Source organism: Cyanistes caeruleus, chromosome 5, assembly GCF_971803275.1.
Source record: "Cyanistes caeruleus chromosome 5, bCyaCae1.hap1.1, whole genome shotgun sequence".
Taxonomy (NCBI): domain Eukaryota; kingdom Metazoa; phylum Chordata; class Aves; order Passeriformes; family Paridae; genus Cyanistes; species Cyanistes caeruleus.
Genome location: NC_141705.1, coordinates 75,768,152 through 75,789,394, shown reverse-complemented (window position 1 = coordinate 75,789,394; position 21,243 = coordinate 75,768,152). Strand labels below are relative to the sequence as shown.

At 43.3% G+C, this 21,243-nt stretch overlaps 1 protein-coding gene across 1 annotated transcript in view; it reads right to left on the bottom strand.

Moving 5' to 3' along the window:
• The window catches only part of LOC147653265 (uncharacterized), a 44,423-nt gene extending 25,281 nt beyond the window's left edge, over positions 1-19,142 (bottom strand). The window contains exon 1 of the mRNA XM_086890457.1: positions 17,224-19,142. Within this exon, the coding sequence (XP_086746583.1) occupies positions 17,588-18,688 (1,101 nt within the window). The 5' untranslated portion in view covers positions 18,689-19,142 and the 3' untranslated portion in view covers positions 17,224-17,587. The remainder of the gene's footprint in view (positions 1-17,223) is intronic.
• Between the last annotated feature and the right edge of the window lie 2,101 nt (positions 19,143-21,243).

Sequence of the window (21,243 nt, the reverse complement as noted above, 5' to 3'; positions counted from 1 at the left end):
TTACTCAGTTGGGACTTATAAGATTATGCATTATGTGAAAGACTATTTAAAGGAAATTCTAGTCAAGAAAATTGGAAAGAAATCAATGCGGTAAAGCTCATTAATTTTAAATCTGAATTAGGTATTAATTCATATGGTTCTGCTTTCAAAGTTGTGAGAAGAAAATATTGTTATCTTGTTAATAAAACTGTTGGAATGATAAAATGTAAAGTTGAATTTTTTTTGGCAGGAAATAATTGTTTTTTACTTCTGTTTACTGCTGAGTAGTAGTTTCCACAAAAGAGAAGCTCAGAATAATTACAAGCACTTATTTTGTGCCTGCCATTTTTTCTTAGAAGTATTCCATAATTCTGGAAGTCCAGAAAATATTTTTTCTGTCCATTAATACCTTATGTGGTTATATTTTTATGTTTATACTTGTCTCAGTTTAGGAATTGTTATTTTACTAATGGCATGTAAAAACTTGAACAGTAAGCATTTTAAAAGGTTTTTTTCCATAAAAATGTTTCCCATAGATTTTTTTCTGCTAAGTTTCCTACTTTTTAAAAACTTTCAAGGCAATATTTTTCTGTCTTTTTTTTTTCAGTATTTTTCCCCTAAAATCTTGCTATATTGTTGTTGGGCTCCTCGTAAGTGCAAGGGTCTTAACACAAATTTAAAAAATAAATTAATTTTTCTCCAGGTAATTTTTGCAAATATGTTCAATTTTCTAAAGCATAGAGAGCTTTGCTTATTTAGTCATCTAATCCTATTAAATTGTTTTAATTTTCATTTTCAGTAAGATCCAAATGGAAATTCTTCTGCTACATGATGTTCCATCAGAAAAACTGAAAAAAAAAAAATAAAAAAATCCTTGTTTCTTTCCAATAACTGTTTGGGCAATTTTGGTAGAGAATATTATTTCTGATCAAAAACTGAAGGATGCAAAATATTATCCCTTAGTAGCTGTTTTACCTGAAGCTGTGTTCAGACCTGGTAGTCTAAAAGATAAACCTTAGTTGCAGTATAAATAAATACTAGTCAAAAGAAAATGGAGGGGGAAAGAAAAGGGAACTGTTGCGCTGAAAATATTACTGGTGAAAGAGAAGGCATCTTGTTTCTCTGCTGTTTTTCTGGGTCACCCTTGTGATGTCCTCACACAAGGATGGTAGTGCTGATCTTTCAAGGAGTAGCAACAGTTGCTTGAAACAATTTGAAAGAAGTTTTGAAATAAGTGTTTGTTTTTTAAATAGCAGTGGTGTTTTAAGAATGGCAAAAATGTATTTGTGGTGTCGTGGCCATTCATATGAATAATCTGAATAACAGAATTTTGATTTAAAATCACCTCATCAGAATCACAGCTGCAAAAATGCTGGTGTTGACAAGAAGTGGCTTCCAGGACTGGGAGAGAAAAAAGTTGCATTCAATGAAATATTTTCTTCAAATAAAATTTTGAAAAAAAACCCTAGAGGTGGGAGAGGAAAAGAAGAATTTCACCACTACAGAATGTTCCATTTTTGTTTTTACAGAACAGTAAACTTTTCTTTTGCTGGAACAGTAACTTTTTGGCTTTATTTTGTTATTCATTTTAAATTGTACCATTTTTCCTGTTTGTGTTATGAAATGACTATCCTTAAAGACTATTCAGAGGATATTTTGAATCATTAAAATCCTTTCCAGTTTGGAAAGTCACTTTCTGCATCCCAGTCCTTTGCAAAGCAGTTTTTGTCCTTAAGCAGTGCTAATTATGTCTTTAACTAGAAAATACTTCACCTATATTTCTTACAGAAGAAGCAATTCTAGAATATAATTTGGAAAAATTTTGTACAAATACAGATCTAAGAAAAAGAGTTTTCAAAGCTTTTGGTGTATCTGAACAGCTCTTGAAGTGTACTTGGAATCTTCTCTTTTGGCAATTTGCAATCACTCAGTATAATGTGTTTGTTCCATGAGGCAATTTTAAACTTGAAGAGCATTGAGTGAGAGGAAAAAATGTAAAGTGTGTTCTGCATTTAAAAATAGCTAGTATTGGTCAGATCTGGATGTTGTCTGGAAACAGAATTATTTAGCTCCAACAAAGATAGGCACAGCTAACATTGCTTGAATGTACTGTCTTCTAGTTAGGTCAGTTTTGGAGTTCTGTATTAAGTCACTGCTAAAGGTAGCACGTAAAGCTTAATGCAAGGACACAAAATCCAGGGCTGTAGACACACACTGGTAAACTATCTCCTACACTTTCTTAGTCATAGTAATTGGAGGAATTTTCCCTAGTTTCTGCAATTAAGATGATAAAAGCTGTAGGCAGCATCAGCTGCTGCAGACAATTAAGTGTACCTCTAATTACTGAAAAGAAAATAACTTCCGCTCTACAGGAATTCTATCTCTTCTTTCTTATCTCTTTTTTGTTGTTTTTGTTTTGTTTTCTTTCAGTTGTTTAATAAAAAGAGATCTGTTTTGAGATATATCACTCCTGAAAGTTAGCTCATTGTCATTGAATGTTGGAACACTTTTTTAAGTTGATAGTATTTACAATTACCTTTGTTATTCTGGTGAATTGTCTCCATATGAGTTCTGACCAAAGATGGGGAAACCTTGTTTGACAGAGATACTTTATTAGTGCTCTGCTTTTGTGGGTTGGTTTGAAATAGGAAAACCCAGTTCGTGGTCACATTTTGTGGGATAATTAAGTTTGGTGAAAGAAAGCCCCAGTTTCCTGGTATGACTTGGGGTTCCCAACATATCAACGAATTTCACACCCCTAGTTGTCTTGGAAGTTGAGTCATAGCAACTTTCCAAAGAGAAGAAATCACTGGGTAAGATTACTGGATTTTTTTAGGGTTGGTTTTTAATCCCCACTTAAATCTGTTATCCCAAAGGCACTACCACTGCTGCTGCTGGGCTCAATTTTGGCCAGCAGCAGGTCCTTCTTGCAGCTGTGTGGCACTTGTTCCATGGGACAGAGAGGTAGTAGCTTCTAGCAGCTTCCAGAGAAATCATCCCTGTAACCACCCCATTTCTCGAACCTTGCCACACAAACCCAACATGGTGCCAGAGAAGGTAGAAAGTAGTGATACAATTAACCTCCCTGTCTGAGGGAGTAGAGATTCATGCATCTTGTTTTACAGTAGAGAATATTAGCTGGAAATTACAGGTTGTTTCAGTAAGAGAAATACATCTTTTTTGGTCAACCTTTCTATGTGAAGAAAATAATTCTCGATGCAAAAAAGGAGCAGATTTATAAAAGGAGAGATAGTACAACTTGTTAGACTAGCAATCGTCTATAGGCAGGGACTCCTGAGTTTCAAATACTGTTTTAAGACGTTTGCATTTTATCAGTTATTGTTTAATGTAAAATGCATGAGTAAAAGCCTTTAAAAATGTAAATATTATTGAGATATATTTAGTTTCCCTCAAAAAAGAGTTTCGGGTTTTAACTTGACCATTAACATTTCAGTGAATGTGGTCTGGCTTTAAAAACAAAACATAGGACATGGAAGGAAGCAGTGTTACTTCATCACTCACCTCCCAGACATAGTAATCTGTAGAAACTGGAAAATCTACAGATGTAATTTATACTATACAACCTAGGTGAGATAAGCATGCAAATGGGTGAAGGGAAAGTAATAGATTATAGACTCTACCTTTTGCCACAGTACAGTGCCAGCAGAAAGCAGGAGCCCTGTTCTCTCTGTTTCATAGACATGTTGGAACAGTGGCAAGTCACCAGGTTGCTATTCTGTACTGTGAACAATGTGGTCCTAGTCATGCAACTGTAAGAAAGTCTCTTGTCTCATTCCTTAGGCTTTTCCAGTCTCTCTTAAGTAACTTGCTGTGCCTGACTTGGAATAAAATCAGACAGGACTTTCCTGGCATGCGAGGATTGTTGGACCTTTGCTATACATTCCTCCATGTGCTGTACTCATCTAGTTCTTACATGGGATGCTTGTCATGTTTAAAGGCACCACTTGATCTTTTCATGGACTGGGGAGGGAGTTTTGCTGAAAGGAAGGTGTTTGTCTAATGTCACTTTTGTTTTTATGACATTAGTATACGCATACAAGACATTTGTCCTTCCAGAGAACTTGTCTAAAAATGGTACAGTTTTGCTGTCTGTCACATATTCACCTGAGTTTCAGAGATTTCAACATTACCTTCCATTCAGCAAAATGAAGGAGGGTTCATGCATGCTTATGTGGTATTTGTTTAAGCCTGTTTCTAAAGAAACTGTGTTAGAATAAAACAAAGTTAGGTCAACAAGAAAAACAGTTTTGCTACTTGTTAAAAAAATTATGGGAGCAAGAAAGTAATCTTGTAAGCAGTGGTTCTAATATTGAAATACAGAGCTAGAAAACTTTGTTCCACAAGGGATTGCTATAAAAGGTAATGCATCATCATGTGTCTGAGGAAGAGTGGAAATAGATTCATGTCTTTGTCAGAGCACTTGGACTATTTTGACTAACTAAAGGTTAGAAAACTGAGATTAAAAAAAAAAAAGATATTAAACTAAATGTTTTGTTACTATTGCAAGCAGCCAGTTAACTGCAGTTTTATCACAATTTTTTAAAAAATTATTCTTTATCCAAGTGACTATGTAGATATTTAATTCTTATCAGTGTACATCTATCTGTCTGTCTGTCTATCTATCTCCTAAATGCTCATTGGTAATTTTCCACTCTGACTGCGAGGATGGCATTTAAATGCACATAGTTCCAAATGAGATAGGAAACTGTCAGATTTCTTAAAAAACACAGACCTTTAGAATGTAAAGCATGAATGGCAGCATTTTCTATGTAGGTACTGTCCTGATGCTGTTTCAACTGTTAATTCCACAGATATGCTATGTTTAAAATCTGTGACTAAGTTATGTGTGTGTTTTAAGTGAAACCTTTTCCATTAGGGAAATTTCAATACCTACTGTGGTACCTGTGAAACTGCTTTGTAAATATATTTTCAGATAACATTGCCCACTATACTATAACAAAAATGTGCTGTTCTCCATTTGGAAAGGCCTTTGGGAACATCCAGGCTGAACAGTTTCACATAATTTCATAGTTTTCTCCTTCATGGGGAACTGATAGCTACTAATAGCATATATTTGTGCAAGTAGTTAATTGTTGGGTTTTTTAGCTGTCATTTAGAAATCTGAAAATGGTGCTTGAATTCCATGTTTTAAGTTCTATATTAATTAAAACATTCTAAGCAGAAGAATGTGTTCATAAACACTTTGGCTTTGGGGGAAAAATTACATAAAAACAAATAAATTATTATATGATTTAATGATTTTATTATTTTCCTATTCTGATGATATAAAACACTGTAAGAATAGTTTTGTGACCCTTCAGTAACCTTTAGGTATTCTTATGTCTTTTACACGTTGTACTATGTGTGCAAGGCTAATTAACGTTATCATCCATGTCATAATTTCAGATTAGACACATCATTATGTTTAGTTAATGAAGAAATTTCTTGTTAATCTCTGATGGCTATTTAACACTGTTGTGACATGTGTTTACTTCAATAGTTGATTAATTTATGGTTGTACAGTTAATGGTTTGTTCCTATGTTCCCCCAGAACTGGTTTGCCCCTAAGTTGTATCCTCCCCTACACTGCCTATCATTGTGACCCAACCCCTTATTCCCAAACCTTCCCTGCCTGTCACTACAACCCTGTCCCTTCTTCCAGACCCTTCCCTGTCAATCCCCAGTCGGGCCAGTCCCTGATTGTACCGCCCCTCTGGAAATCCCCTAACTCTCGACACCCCATTGGCCCATGTGACATGTTCTCTCCTCTCCCTTATCCTTATTGGTTCCTGTTTTGTAAACCCTGCCTTGTGCTCCTCCTCTGTTTGTCCCTGATTGGTTTAAAATTTGTACCCACCCCTTGAAACCTCCCTGTATTTAATCCTGAGCACACAGAGGTTTCCTGGGGCTTTGTTATAGAGTCTTTCAGAGAGTCTTTTGTTTCTGTAACGCATACAGAGAGCCTCCTCCTTGTCCTTTGCTTCTTCTGTCCACTGACAGCTTAACGTGCTGTAGAGCAGCAGCTCTAAGGTTCAGCTCCTGATGCTTAATTTAGGAACTGTTCCCCACACTTGGAGTTGTGACTTGTTGGTGGTGAGCTAGCCTGGGATACTTCAGTAACCTTTAGGTATTCTAATGGCTTTTGCACATTGCACTGTGTGTACAAGGCTAATTAACATTATCATCCATGTCATAATTTCAAATTAGACACATCATTATGTTTAGTTACTGCAGAAATTTCTTGTTAATCTCTGATGGATATTAAACATTAGTTTATGAAACTGCAATCACAGTTGTTTGGCATATTAGTAGCACTTTATTTTAATAGCATTGATTGTAATGAACTCATTTGGGATTCCTGTAGAACTAACATTTATTTCCATAAAGCATTTCACAGTAATTGAACATTAGTTCAGTTATGAATGCTGGATAGCTGCCAGAATATTTCTTTCTTCCTCTTTTTCTTCTGTTTCCTCACTGTGGATTTTGTAAACCTATCTTTCTGCTTCGTTGCCAATTAGATCATTAAATCTAAGGCTGGATTCTTAGCTAGGATAAATTTGACCTCAATGGAAGTATCCTGATTGATGAACTGGATGTTAGTTTTTGCTGTGTTTTGGTAAAACATGCACTTCTTAATCCAAGAGTCTTCTGTGATTAAGTTGGGTTTTTATATTATCTTTGTAGACATGCAATTGAAGCATCCTTCTATATATTTACAAATCAAAAAAAGCAAAAATGTGTTTATGTGTTGTCTAGGGAGTGTGTTTCAGTTTATACTTGATTTTACAGAAAATATCCCAAGTAAGAGGATCTGAAACCATTCTTAAGGCTTCTTTCACACTTAAATCAACTTTCATGATGGTAATTATTTCAGTAATAGCATTACTGTTTTACACTAATTTATTAAATAGTTACTGAGACTTCCTTTGCCCCTTTGCTGGGAAGAAAAATGGGTTATTCAGTAGACAGGTATAAGTACAGTCTAACTTTGACTCAACAGTAAGATGGAAATTGGAGTCCAAGTTTAAAGTGCAAGGAATACAACCTATACATTGTATGATAGACAAATTTTTCACGTGCTGCCCAGGATGTTTCTGACATTTGATAATACCTCTTGTAAATAGCTTCCAGGGTATCTCAAACATTTTCAAGAATGTTCTATGCAATTGTGATAAAAGCACACAGATAGAAAAATGGATGGTGTTTCAACAACATTGGTTATTTTACATGTAAATTATCTTCTCGCATCTATGTCATACAGGAAGTGAAGAGTCAATTGTTATATAGAAGGTATTAAAAAGGATGGTTTTGTTCTATCAAAGCAGTTATTCAAAGTTATGTTTGGAGTTGAAAAAAGACTCCTCGTTCCTCAACTATGAAATGAAGTACAACTTCCATGATGGATTATACAGTAACAATTTTTGTAAAAAATAATTATCTGTTTCCCATATCTAAAAAGAGGAAAAAAAAAATCAAAAAAAACCCAAACAAGGTGTGTGGGGGGGGGGGAGATGAAAGCATTGGATATCTTCATAAACTAAGAAAATTCTCCAGTGCTAAAATTAAAAGATAGGAAATCAATGTAATAGACTCTGACATGAGGAAAGACTTAAAGTTTACCACATGTAGTAAATTCCAAATATTACCAGTTTTTGAAATGAGTATTTAGCAAACATTAAGTCACTAGAGTGAGACCTGATAAATTGCAGATTTGCACTAGCTGTCTATACGAAACCAACTTCCATGGTACATTTGCCACAAAATAGAAATATTAGATGTTATTTTAAATATTCTGTGGGACTGTCTTGAAAATTTCATAAAAAAACCCTTGAACCAACCAGTTGCGATAGATTCTCGAGGTGAACCAGGGAAAGCCTTGGTTTACAACTTGCAGGTCTGAATTCCCAATTACAGAAGAGCAGAAAGCTTAGCTTAGCTTGGTCTTAGATACCACTTAGATGTTTCTCACAGAAATACGTTTCATCTCATATGGCATTTACTTGCAAAATGGCAACATTAAACACTTACATTGCTGTTGTTTTTTTTCCTTTTCTTAAGCTAAGAATTGAGAGAGATGAAAAATTTGATTAATCAAATATTGGAGTAAAAGAAGCTGTAATCCTTTAATTCTCTGGCTTTGTAAAAAATTAGAGGTTTTGTTACCCCATCCTCCAGCAAATAGAGTAAGAAAATAATGATTTTCAATCTAAAAGGGGAAAAAAACCCAACTTTCTTTTCAAAATGCAATTGTGATTTGAGCCCTAAGGAGGTTTGGTAGTTTTATAGGGTTTGTGTTGTTTTTTTTCTTTCTTTTCTGGATTTTCTTTTTCCTCTTCCTCCCACTGTAAATAACTGAAAAAATCTACTGAAATACTGTAAATGACTATAAAAATCTAGTCAAACAATAGAAACACTGCACTTAGATAGAGAGAAACCGACCGGAAGATGTCGCGATGTACGGGAAGGTAGGGCCCCTTCCTCTCCAAGTATGCTAACCAATAGCAATGTAGTAGTGATGCAAGCATACCGTGGTTATATAAAGTGGCGCAAACAGGAAATAAACGCTTTTTCGCCATCCACCACATTGGTGTGCGTGTGTGAATAGCACGACAGGCCTGTACGTTAGCTGTCGTGTCTTTCTCGAACCGGGTTGCCTTGCTGCCGCCGAGGCAACATAGTGGTGCCGAAACCCGGGACCGCTCCCCAGCACACGGGTATGAGCGGCTGGAATATCGGGAGACTCACCGGACGCTGAAAGGTGGCTGGAGCGGCAGGACCGACTTTGGTGGGGAGGACGCTCCCATACTGCTGGGATGGAAGCTCTTGGCAAGGTAGTTTCACAACTGCATAAGCAGTGGGGGATTGATTGCAAAGCAAAAGATTTTGAATGCGCGGTTGCCAGATTATTAAAATTAGGTGCCATTGATCGTCCTGTAGACATTCTTCACCCAGAGTGTTGGGACAGATGCACTAAGGTGCTTGCAGAAGCTGTATTGTGCTTTAGATCCAGCAAGTGCCTTAAGAGCTGGGGGAGGGTTATGGAAGCATTGCGAAAAGCGCTCCAAGAGCAAGAAATTTGGAAGGCAGCCCAATGCTGTCTCAAGGTTACATCACGAGTGGGGGTTGGAGCAGCTACTCAGACCACGTTTATTGATTGCCCTACTAATTCTAACTGGCCATCCAGTAACAACGACTGCCCCGAGTCGTTATCCCGATCTCTCAGTCCTACCCCTGGTTTGGCTGTAGAACATAATCAACAGTCAAAAAGTACCGATGCCGTAGAACCTCAAAGTGCGCTTAATACCGTGGGCCCTAAAGATATTTGGGAAAGACCCCCACCATATGTGCCGCAAAATGGTGCCGGAGAAAGGAGCGAGGGGCAGGGCGAAGATTGCATAACATGCACAGACATGCGCGATCGGGAGTTGAAGGGGAAGTGGGAGGATAACGCAGATGGCAAAGGAGAGGAGAGCCCACAGTCCAATCAGGGAGCACGCTCTAAAACATTCCCTCATAAAGAAAAGAACCCGCTGGAAGGAAGGCAGAGAAAAGGAGGGGAGAAACCCGGCCATGAGAAAGGGAGAGGGCAGAGTCCCACCAAAAAGTATCGTAGTCCGGAAGCCCACTGCCATTCAACTTCCGCCTCTGATTCAGAAGGGGACTGGGGCCACCAACGGCGCGCGTGGGAAGTAGAGCGGTATACATTCAGACATACATCTAGCTGAGGCTCTGACTCAGACTCAGACTTTGAAAATATGCAAATAAGCTTTGGTAAACCGAAAAGATCTATAGCCCCATATCCACAAGAATCCACGCTGCTTTACACACTGGAAAGAGATTCAAATGGCGTGTGCCAAATGGGCTCCTCCTGCAGTGCTAGCATTCCCAGTAAGAGAAGCGAATGGCCAAAAGACCTATTCTCCAGTTAACCCTAAGGACGTACAAGCAATTGTTAAAGCAATTGCTGAAAAAGGAATAAACTCTGCCATGGTTTCTACCTTAATTGACGGTGTCTTTGGTAACGACGACATGCTACCTTTTGATATTAAGCAAACGTGCAGAATGATCTTTGATGGCGCGGGGATGATAGTGTTTAAACAAAGAGTGGGAGGACAATTGCTCAAATGAGCTAGCAAAAGTAGCTGAGGACAACCATCCACTACAGGGATCCAGCTTACAAACACTGACAGGCAAAGATCCAACAATGATCACTCCTCAAGCTCAGGCCCAAAACATGAGAGCCTCAGAAGTCGCGGCCACAACTCGTGCAGCCGGAGAGGCTATTCGTACTGTCTGCAGAGTAGTTGCCAAACCTGCCCCATGGTCTAGCATAAGACAAAGCGAGAGCGAAAGCTTTACTCAATTTGTAGACCGGCTCCAAGCTGCCGTAGACTCTTCTAACCTGCCGGCAGAGGCTAAAGGCCCAGTTGTCGCTGACTGCCTGCGCCAACAATGCAACTTAGCCACCAAAGAAATTTTGCGCTCGATGCTACCTAACTCAAGTATTGCGGCGATGATTAAGCATGTAACAAGAGAGGAACACCTAACGCAAATCCACGCTGCAGTGAGCGCTGCTGTGGCAGAGGTAATGGCTGTTCAGAACCGCCACGACCGTAACCAGCTGACCTCTGACCCCCCACCCCAAGGTAAACCAAGAGGACCGTGTTGGGGCTGCGGCAAAAAGGGACACATTGCCAGAGAATGTAGATTTAAGAAGCAGGGAAATGGGCAGGGGAGGGGACCAATGGCCCACATGAGGTCCCCTGCCAGTTGGGACATCCGGCGGCCCACCTATGTGAACCCCAAATGGGGCGAACACCTTCTGAACCCGTTGCCTCCCCAAGAGGCAACCAACTTTATGGACCAGCCAATGCCCCCACAAAAATCGACTATGCCCATGGGACAACAAGGCAACGTGGGGAGCGAAACCCTTGGGTGGCCCTGGCAGTGGAATGCAACAGCCCCCCAGTAGTATGAGGAATCTGCCAACAGCTTATTTACTGTTCCATGATAGGCTCCTGGAAAAACTCATAGAGCCACCCTCACTCAGCGTCTCTCTCTCAGTCAGCATCCCTTTCTTAATAGGCACAGGTGCTGATGTAACTGTTATCCCACAAACGTATTGGCCTCCAAGCTGGAAGGTAGAAGAAGCTCCAACCGTAGGTGGAGTCGGAGGAGTCTCAGTCGCCAAAAGGAGCGTAGAACTCATAGCAAAAACCTTGCATACTGAAGAAGGACCTGAAAAGACTGTAGACCATTATGTTTACGTCCTATCAAACGTCCCACCTCTGTTAGGACGAGATGCTCTATCCCAACTAAGAGTCAGGGTGACAAATTTACCCTAAGGGCCGCTGCAGCATACCCACCACCCCCAATCAAGTTAACCTGGAAGTCGTTCGACCCAGTGTGGGTCAAGCAGTGGCCCATCCCTGAGCCTCGAATGTCAATCCTTTTACAATTACTGCAGCGAGAATTAGAAAGAGGACAGATCAAACCATCTACCTCTCCGTGGAACACACCAGTGTTCGTAATACCTAAGCACAGCGGCGAAGGCTTTTGTCTGCTCCACGACCTGCGCGCTGTCAACAAAAAAATTCAACCCATGGGTCCGGTACAAACACGGCTACCTGCTAACTGTTTTGTCCCAACAGATCAACCGTGTGTAGTACTTGATATTAAAGACTGCTTCTTTTCCATTTCCCTACATGGCCAAGACAAAGAGCAATTTGCCTTTTCTGTAGTATTCCCTAACGGTCAACAGCCTAATTTGCGCTTCCACTGGACAGTCCTTCCCCAGGGGATGGTCAACTCTCCTACCATATGCCAAATCATTGTAAGCCGAGCCCTAGTGCCTATTTGATCTGTGAACCTGGAAGCTACTATCATCCAATATATGGATGACATCCTTGTTGCAGCGCCGACGCCAGACTGTGTAGACAATCTTGTGTTAGCCATTTCCAAAGTTTTAAAGACCAACGGCTTTGAAATAGCAGAGGCAAAAATAAAGAAAGGTCCTTCTGTCACATTCCTAGGCGTAAAAATTGCCAGCTCCTATGTGACACCCCCAACAGTCAAGATTCGCCGCGATCTCAAGATGCTGCATGATGCACAACAGCTAGTAGGATCCTTGCAATGGCTACGCAATGTCGTCCTCATCCCAGGACAAGTCATGTCTCCATTGTAGGCGCTCCTTCAAGGCAAGCATCCGTGGGAACGCAAGACCCTCTCAAACGAAGCTATGCGCTTGCTCGATTTCATCGAACGACAGTTGTCCACGACAGTTCTTTCTAGCTGGAACCCACATCTATCTTTAGACCTATACATACATTTTACCAGAGAGAGGGGAGTAGGAGCATTGGCACAAGGACCTCCCAATAAAGTGCAACCGGTACAATGGGTAACTCTTGGAAGAGCCGCACGCGTGTTTACCCCGGGAGTGGAATGTCTCGGAAACCTTACCATGAAGGGCAGAAAGCTTGGCCTGAGCCACCTAGGTTTCGAGCCTGCAAAAACATATTTGCCCTTCCGGAAACAGATCCCGACATCGTTGGTAGCAATCTCAGAACATCTTGCTCTGGCCCTTTTTGGATTTGCAGGAGAGCTCTGCTACGCTGTGTAACCTCCGTGGACTCAGCTGCTAGCGATAGCAGATGTCGACCTCCCACAGAAGGTCATGGACCGACCACTCCCTGGGCCAGCTGTTTTCACTGATGCATCTTCAACCACCTCTACCGCAGCTGTGGTGTGGCAGACACAAGAGCGATGGCAATGTGTGACAATGTCAGCCAAGTCGCTGTCTGTCCAGCTTCTAGAAGCCTCTGCTGTGGTGTTGGCATGCGGGTTGTTCCAATCAGAGCACCTTAACATCGTAACAGACTCCATGTTCGTTGCCAGGCTCTGTCAGGCGATGTCTGGACCAGGCATTTCAACATCCTCTGCTGCTGCGATGATTGAAGAAGCACTTTCCTCACGTCCAGGCACCGTAGCTGTGATACACGTCAACAGCCATAACCCCGTTAAGGGATTTTTCCAAATCAGCAACGACAAGGCCGATGCTGCAGCAGAGGGGCTTTGGACTTTACAAGACGCACGGCAACTGCATGAGTCACTCCATGTTGGAGCCAAAGCACTTGTCAAGAAATGCAACTTCTCAATAGTGGACGTTAGGCACATAGTAGCCACTTGTCCCCACTGTCAGAAAGCGCCTTTGTGGTCCAGTGGGATCAACCCTAGAGGCCTCAAGGCCTCTGAGATTTGGCAAACAGATTTTACCCTCTGCCAAATACTGAAGCCTTGAGCTTGGCTCGCTGTAACAGTTGACACATACAGCGGCATGATCGTTGCGACCCAACACGCGAAGACGAATTCTAAGGCGACAATTTAACACTGGTTAACAGCTATGGCATGGCTCGGCATTCCAAAACAAATCAAAATGGACAGTGGCACAAACTTTATTTCCAAGTCAATCCAAGAGTTTTCTACTAAGTGGAACATTACCCTAAATCAGGGCATTCCATATAATAGTATGGGACAAGCCATCGTGGAAAGAGCGAACCAAACTTTAAAATCTGTTAGAAACCTTAGCCAAAGCAGAAGGGTTATCAATAACATCCCTCCGCCAGAACAGCCACGCCTGCTAGCCACCGCCATGCTAGCGCTGAATCAATTTCCCAGGGGAGATCAAGCACGGGCCCCTTCTCAAAAGCACTGGGCCACTGAAGCACTGAAAGAAGGTCCACCAGTTAATATTAGGAATGAATTGGGAAATTGGGAAGCAGGATGGAAATTAGTCCTAACAGGTCAGAGGTATGCAGCAGTAGAAAAAGACAACATTATTAAATGGTGTCCTTTAAAATCAATAAAGCCTGTATTGCATTACTTAAGTAATGAAACCTTGGAGTTTCTTTTGACAGGTCTGCTGCTGTAATCCTCCTCGTCAACCTCGCTTCTTGCCCTCAGCATGGACACCGACAATTTTACAACGTCTGTGCTTTTGTGTTTTCCTGTTTCTAAGCCTGCCTCGTGCCGGACAAGGAGAACCAGATGCGCATCCCTACTGACCATGCGCCTGGACACTTCGCAGTCCCGTAGACGGTAGAGTAATTGCGCAAACTGTGTCTAATGCTCCTAGTTTCATTGTTCACATTATATTTAACTCTGATGGAATAGGAATTGATCCTAATTGGGGAAAACCTTTTTCTTATGTTAATAGGGGGACATACTGGTGTCCCAGTGTCAACCCCGGTAAAAGCTACTGCACCTACCCCAGGTATGGGTTTTGTGGGTACTGGGCTGTAAAACCATTGTTACCAGTAACCAGTGGGCACCAGCAAAAAGAGATGGTTTTTTAGATGTGAGTTTTTGGCCCAAAGACTGCAAGCGGCCCATATTTGGTAAGAGCAGAATGATTGCTATTAAAGGAAGCTGTTCCCACCTAAATGTAACAGTCCAGCAACCTCAAGACGCTGCCAGCTGGTCGCTAGGACAAAAGTGGTTAGTATTTCTCCATAGCTGGGATGTAGACCCAAACATGATCGTTCAAATTATCAGAACTTCACCACCGCACCTCGGGCCCAATCAAGTTGTAGCCCAACAATACAATTGTATAAATGGCGGTCCCACGCCTAGCTTCACTACTGTTACACCAGCATTTCATAGTGTGCTTGAACTAACTTCTCACACTCTTTTTTACCGTATGCTAAATGCCGCGTTTTTGTCGTTGAATGCAACAAAGCCAGGCCTTACCCATTCTTGCTGGCTTTGCTATTATGCCCACCCACCCTTTTATGAAGGGGTAGCCCTTAACGCCGTGTTCAGCTACTCCAAAGAAAGCAACCCCAAGCGATGTTTGTGGAACACCCCTCGCAAGGAAATTACATTAGAGTAAGTTTCTGGTAAAGGTATTTGTATAAGCAACAAACAAACAATACAATGCCATAAAGAAATTTGTAACGCTTCCGTTAGTTTGGATAAAACCCAGTCCTGGGTAGTTCCAGCAACCTCAGGAATCTGGGCCTGTAGCTCCACAGGTGTTATCCCGTGTATTTCCATCAGACATTTTAACGAACTAACGATTTTTGTGTTCAAGTAGTTGTTATCCCTAGGATCCTGTATTTTTCCGATGATGAAGTGCTTTACTGCCAAAAAGGAGGTTTTCCGCGCCAAAAATGAGAACTCATTACCGCCGTTAGCCTTGCAGTACTTTTAGGCCTAGGAGCGACAGGCGCAGCGACAGGTGTCTCACCACTGGTGACTCGAAACCAAGGTCTAGCCCAACTGCAAACAACTGTTGATGAAGACTTACACAGAATCCAAAAGCCTATCTCTGACTTAGAACAATTCCTCAATTCCCTTGCTGAAGTGGTGCTGCAGAATAGACACGGACTAGATCTCCTACTTATGCACCAAGGAGGTCTGTGTGCTGCTTTAAACGAAAAGTGTTGTTTTTACGCTAATTATTCTGGACCAATTAAGCAATCCATGGCAGAGCTTCAGCGAAAACTTGAGCAACGTAGCAGACAACACTCCCAGCAAAGCTGGTTTGACTCGATATTTAACCAGTCCCCTGTATTATTACCCTTATATCCACTTTAGCGGGACCAGTTATAGTTATCGTGCTTGCAGTCATATTTGGTCCCAGTTTCCTTAACAAGTTAGCCCAGTTTGTTAAAACCCGCCTGAGCAAAATTGACATTTTGTACCTAGAACAGTTAGCCTAATTCAGCATAATAGTTTGTTTAGAGTGTTGTTATGAGAAAACTAATATGCCATAGTTATGTCTAACGTTTGCTACTAACAAGTTTGCAGTTTATTGCTAATACAAAAGTAACACAGTTGTAAAGTTTTGTTCACAGAGAGGGGGGAAACGCGGTTAGATAGAGAGAAACCGACCGGAAGACGTCGCGATGTACGGGAAGGTAGGGCCCCTTCCTCTCCAAGTACGCTAACCAACAGCAATGTAGTAGTGACGCAAGCATACCGTGGTTATATAAAGTGGCGCAAACAGGAAATAAACGCTTTTTCACCATCCACCACATTGGTGTGCGTGTGTGAATAGCACGACAGGCCTGTACGTTAGCCGTTGTGTCTTTCTCGAACCAGGTCACCTTGCCTCCGCCGAGGCACTAATGGAAAGTAAAACACTAATGTTTTAAATTTTGTAAGTAAAATTTTGTACAGGTCAGTAGACTTGTATGAACAATATGTTCAAAACTCGTGTAATGGAGTCATTACTGAAATCTTGAAATGGCTAGCAAGAACAGGCATTTATGAGTACTGAAGAGTTTTTGGACTGACTGAACAAAAAGAAGATCATGCATGGAGATTGGAAAATAAGAGTTTATTGCCTCCAATTTCCAAAATCAAAATCTGTCTAAAAGCTAATTTGTTACAAATTAGACAGTACATGTGTCTGTTTTCTAAGATTGTGGCATTTATAGTCTTGGATGGTTTTTTTTTTCTTTTCATTGCTGCCATGGGATTGCTTGTCTGCTCATTTATTAGTACTTCAGTTTGTGGTAACTGTTTTTTTTGAAGCATTATGTACTGGCAGGTGTTGATTTACACCAAGCACATAAACTAGAAGGTATCTTTTGGAGAATGCCAAACTGGTGGTTCACTTACTGTACTTCCTTAGTGAAACTGTGATGGTCTAAACTCACTGCTCCTTTGGACAGTTGTGAACTGTGTGTTTGAGATGCTTGGTCCAGAAGACACTTAGTCTAAAGTCTAATTCTGAAATTTTCAAAGCAGGGTTGGCAATGGAAACATGCTCAGCACCATCTGCTTTGATCTACTTTGATCTACTGATCTCCTGTTCTGCTGAATTGTAATGTCAGCCCAGCCTTTGTTAATAAAAACGTAGAAAGTGAAAGGGCAGAAGTGATTAGTACTATTGGAGCAAAAAGCTTGTGGAGCCGTTCATTAATAACTGAATACCAGTACCATGCTGAGCACTACTGGGAGGGTATAACTCACAAATAACTGAGCAAATGCCTTCGAGGGTGAAAGAAAACACTTCCACACTCGAGACAAAGGTCATGGTTATGATCTGGCCATTAAAATTGTTAGAGTGATGCCTTTGCCTGAATTAAGGCACAAATGAGACCATACACTGAGTTAATAGCAAAGAATTTATGTAACAGGAAATGAGAGTTGAGAGACAGAGGTGGTTGCAGGGGAGAGAGAGTCATAGATATACATTAAGAAGACAAACTTCACCTGTCCGTGGATGCCAATGGCATCCCTTGGATGCACTCTACCAGATCTTCTTGGTGCTGAGGGTTCTCTGCACATACGGAGTTCAGTGGGTTTATACACACTTGGGCCAGGTGGGAAGGCCCAGGTACCTCCCCTGGCGGGGCAGGAGTCACAGAGTTTCTTGCAGCAGACTCTGGATCTGTTTCCATATGGGTAATCTTTGTTCTTGGAGAGACCCACTTGGGATGCTCCAAAGCAGCCGGGCACCGCAGAGGCTGCAGGGCCACGTCCATGCAAAGGCAGCCCGTGTGGCTCCCTCAGGACACGGGGCAGGCTGCGGGCCAGGCACCATCTGCGGGGCCCGGGCTGGCGCCGGCAGCAGGCCCTAATCCTCGGGCTGTGGCGCCAGGCAGGCCCAGCGGAACAGGCTGCGCAGCGCCCGCAGCGCCCGCTTGAGGCAGGAGGGATGTTTCTTGTGGGGGTGCCGCTGCTGGCTGAGGGCCTGGGCTCCCGGCTGGGCACCCGAGGGGCTGGGGCGGCTGCGCAGGGCCGACAGCAGGCTCCGTGTGCCGGCCTCTGGCACCTGCTCCTGGAAGGCAGGAGAGGCCCTGTGTCCTCTGGGGGCTGGGGCTTTCGCATGGGGAGGTGAGGCACAGAGTGGCCCTAGGAGGCACGGCTCAGATGTCCCGTGCTCAACCCAAGCCTTGCAAGGGGCAGGCACGAAGAAGCTGCTTCTGCCCAAATCTGCCAGTCTTTGCTCTCTGTCCGTGTCTTCACAGAGCTTGATGACACTGATCTCATCCCACTCATCCTCCTCTTGCAGCAAGGGCTTGGCCCCGATGTTCTGTTCCCAGCTGTCCAGCTCAAGGCCTTGGTCACTGTCACTACCCCAGCTGGACTGCACGGAGGGTCTCTTCTCATTCTCTCTGGACACCTCTTGGCCAGCAGAGTCTTCCTTCTGTGAAAGCTCACGGCCAATGGATTCTTCCCAATCTGACAGTTCCTGGGAGCTGCTGACATCTCCGTGGGGCAGCTCATGCTCACCATGTTTTTCCCAGTTGGAAACTTCTTGGTAGCTCCCAGCATCCCCATGGGACAGCTCTTCCTCAATGCATTTATCCCAATGGGAGAGCTCCAGGTCCCCCTGTTCCTCTGGCTGCTGGCCAGATGCCTGGACCTCAAGCCAAGCCCTGAACACCACCTCATAGCTGATGCACCTCGCTAAGTCCAGCAGAGCCTGGCTGCAGCCCGGGGGACTGCGTGGGGCAGGGACTGGGCTCTGTGTCCCTGCCGATGGCCCCTCGTCACTGCGGGCACGAGAACCTGGTGCCTTTTCCACCTCGGGAGCCAGAGGCTCCAGGGACTCCTCCACCTCCCCAGCAGCTCCAGCTGGAGCAGCAGCAGCAGGAGCTTCCAGCTCATCCTCTGTGGAACTCCCCGGGGCAGGAGAGGCACATGGGCTGCTTCTCCTGCCACCTCTCCCCATTGGGAAACCTCTTGATGCTTGTCATAATCCCAGTCCTTCTCCATATTGGCAAAGGCTCCCTCCTCCTCAGTGTCTGACAGGGGCAGGCCTGAGCCGCCGCCTGTCGCCAGCCACTGCCCGCTGAGGGCCTGCTCTTGCAGCCAGCCGGGCAAGGGGCTGAGTGCCTGGGAGTGGGGCTTTACCTTGTCCTCCTCCTCCTCTGACCTCCTGGGTCACAGAGCGGGATCCTGGGAGCTGCCTCCTCCTGAGCGAGCGGCTCTCCTGGGATGGGGCAGCGCAGGGCCCCGTGCCCCTTTATATACCCCCTGCAGGGCGTGGCTCTGCCATGTCACAAGGGGCCCTGGGCATCACAATGGCCCGCATCACCCAGGGCCCTGACACAACGCGCCTGTGTCACAAAGGGCCACGCCCGGCAACCCTTCAGCAGCCAAACCCACTGGAAGCCCACCCAGAATGGTGGGCTTCTAGCCCCTTGTTATGTGATATGGTTATTAAAAGGATCAGAAATGCCTCTGCCCGAATTAGGCTGCAAACGAGACCATATGCCAAAGTCAGTAGTATGGGTGTTATTTAACAAGAAATGAGAGAGAGAGAGAGAGAGGGAAAAGTAGAAAAGAGGGGATGGGGAGAGAGAAAGAGTGACAGAGACAGATAAAGTAGAAACCCTCACCCCTCCATGGGTGCCAATGGCATCCCTTGGATGCTCTCCATCAGATCTTCTTGGTGCTGAGGGTTCCCCGCACACACGGAGCTCAGTGGGTTGATACACACTTGGGCCGGGTGGGAAGGCGGCCCAGGTACCTCCCCTGGCAGGGGAAGTTTGACCCAGTCCCTTGCAGCAGACTCTGGATCTGTTGCAGCCCTTTGCATCACGAGCACTGCTCTGCTGCAAGGCCTCAGCAGTGAGTCTGGGGAGAGCTTTGGGGGGCTTTGAAGGATTGTGGCACCTCCTCAGCTGCCCCTCAGAGGAATGTCCCATGGATGTGGCCTTCCCAGGGTGGGCTTTTGACAGCTGAGCCTGTTTGTGTGAGGGAGGATGGGTGTTCACTGGAGCCTGTGACCAGAGATTTGGTCGCAGCCCCAGAACTCTCCACCTCCCCTCCTGGCTGTGGGGGAGTGTGTGCAAACGTGGCCTCAGCAGATGAGCCTGTGGGCAATGGCCTCCCCCAGCGCCAGCCTGGCCCAAGGTGATTTTCAGGACAACTGCAGGGTTGGGCTTTCTTGTGGATACATTCTCCTGCCTTAGTCTTGTTTCCCTGTCCCCAGACCAGAGATAATTGAACAATAGCATCACCTTTACCATATCTGAGTGCAGTGGTGCAGCAGAAGCTGCTGAAACCGTCACATTCCTGAGAGCTTTGTCTCCCTGCAAAGGGATGGGTTGGAAAGGTCTGCGCACCATACCCTCATACACTGTGGACAACAGGGATGACATAATTTTGGGGCAGGGACAAAGACTGATGTAAGTTGGATGATTTAACTGGGGTACATAAAACAGCAAGGGACTGTGGGCAAACATTTCTCAAACATAGGTATCATCCCAGGGTATTCCACTCATGGCATCTGCCATCAGCTTCTGGAATGCAGCATCTCATGTTCCCCCAGGCAGCTCAAGTCCCAGGCCAGAGCTGCAGTCAGATGAAGGAGCAGTGGGTTTGGGTGGTCTCAACCTCCTTATACACTTTTGCCACAATGGGAAAAAAGTCTTATATAAAAAAGTTTAAGGCATTATCCATAACGTTTTAGTCTCATACAGTGATTTAATGTGGATATGAAGAAAACTATCTGCGTTTAGCTAGCATGTGTAACAAATTTCCTATAGTAATCTGTCTAGCCTGGTGTAGACAGTAAGCATGAAAGATAGTAAGTTTGAAGCAAATCTTTACTCCCATAGGACAAGATACGGTTTGTCATATTTTTGTGTAGTCTCGTAAAGAGGAAAAATTCCTCACTGACAGAACTGATGCACTGCGAAGACTTCATGTGTCTTCAAATTAGTTACACTGGTTTAATCTGAACGCAGTTCTCAGCTTTTTAATATCAAGTTCTCAGAAAAATTAAAATGTTTTAAAGGTTTAGGATCATAAAGCTCCTTTGCTTTAAAGATGACAACATAAAAAGCAATTAGAAGACTGTCAAATGAATATATGTCTTCTAAAGCTCTGATGCACTTAAAGAACTAATTGCTAAGAAAACTTCTGTGCTGAATATAATTATTAGCAATATGCAAATGACAGAGAAATTCAGGCAAAGGTCTACAGAGACCAGCCATTTGCCAAATTATTTACAAATGTAGCCCATGATTGTTTAATATGGTATGTGACTGTTTTCCTGGAACTAATGCTGATAGTGGACATCATGAAAGGGCAGTGGGAAATACTGATGTTCACTTACTTCAGCCATTCCATGCTCAGCAGCATCTAAGAGCCTCTTAGACACCGTTTCTACCAACAGTTAGATATAATTGGGGGTTTACAAAAATATTATATTTTTTTGTAATTTCTCATGCCTTCCCGAAATAAATACAAAATGTAAGAAATTCTTCATATGAAAAA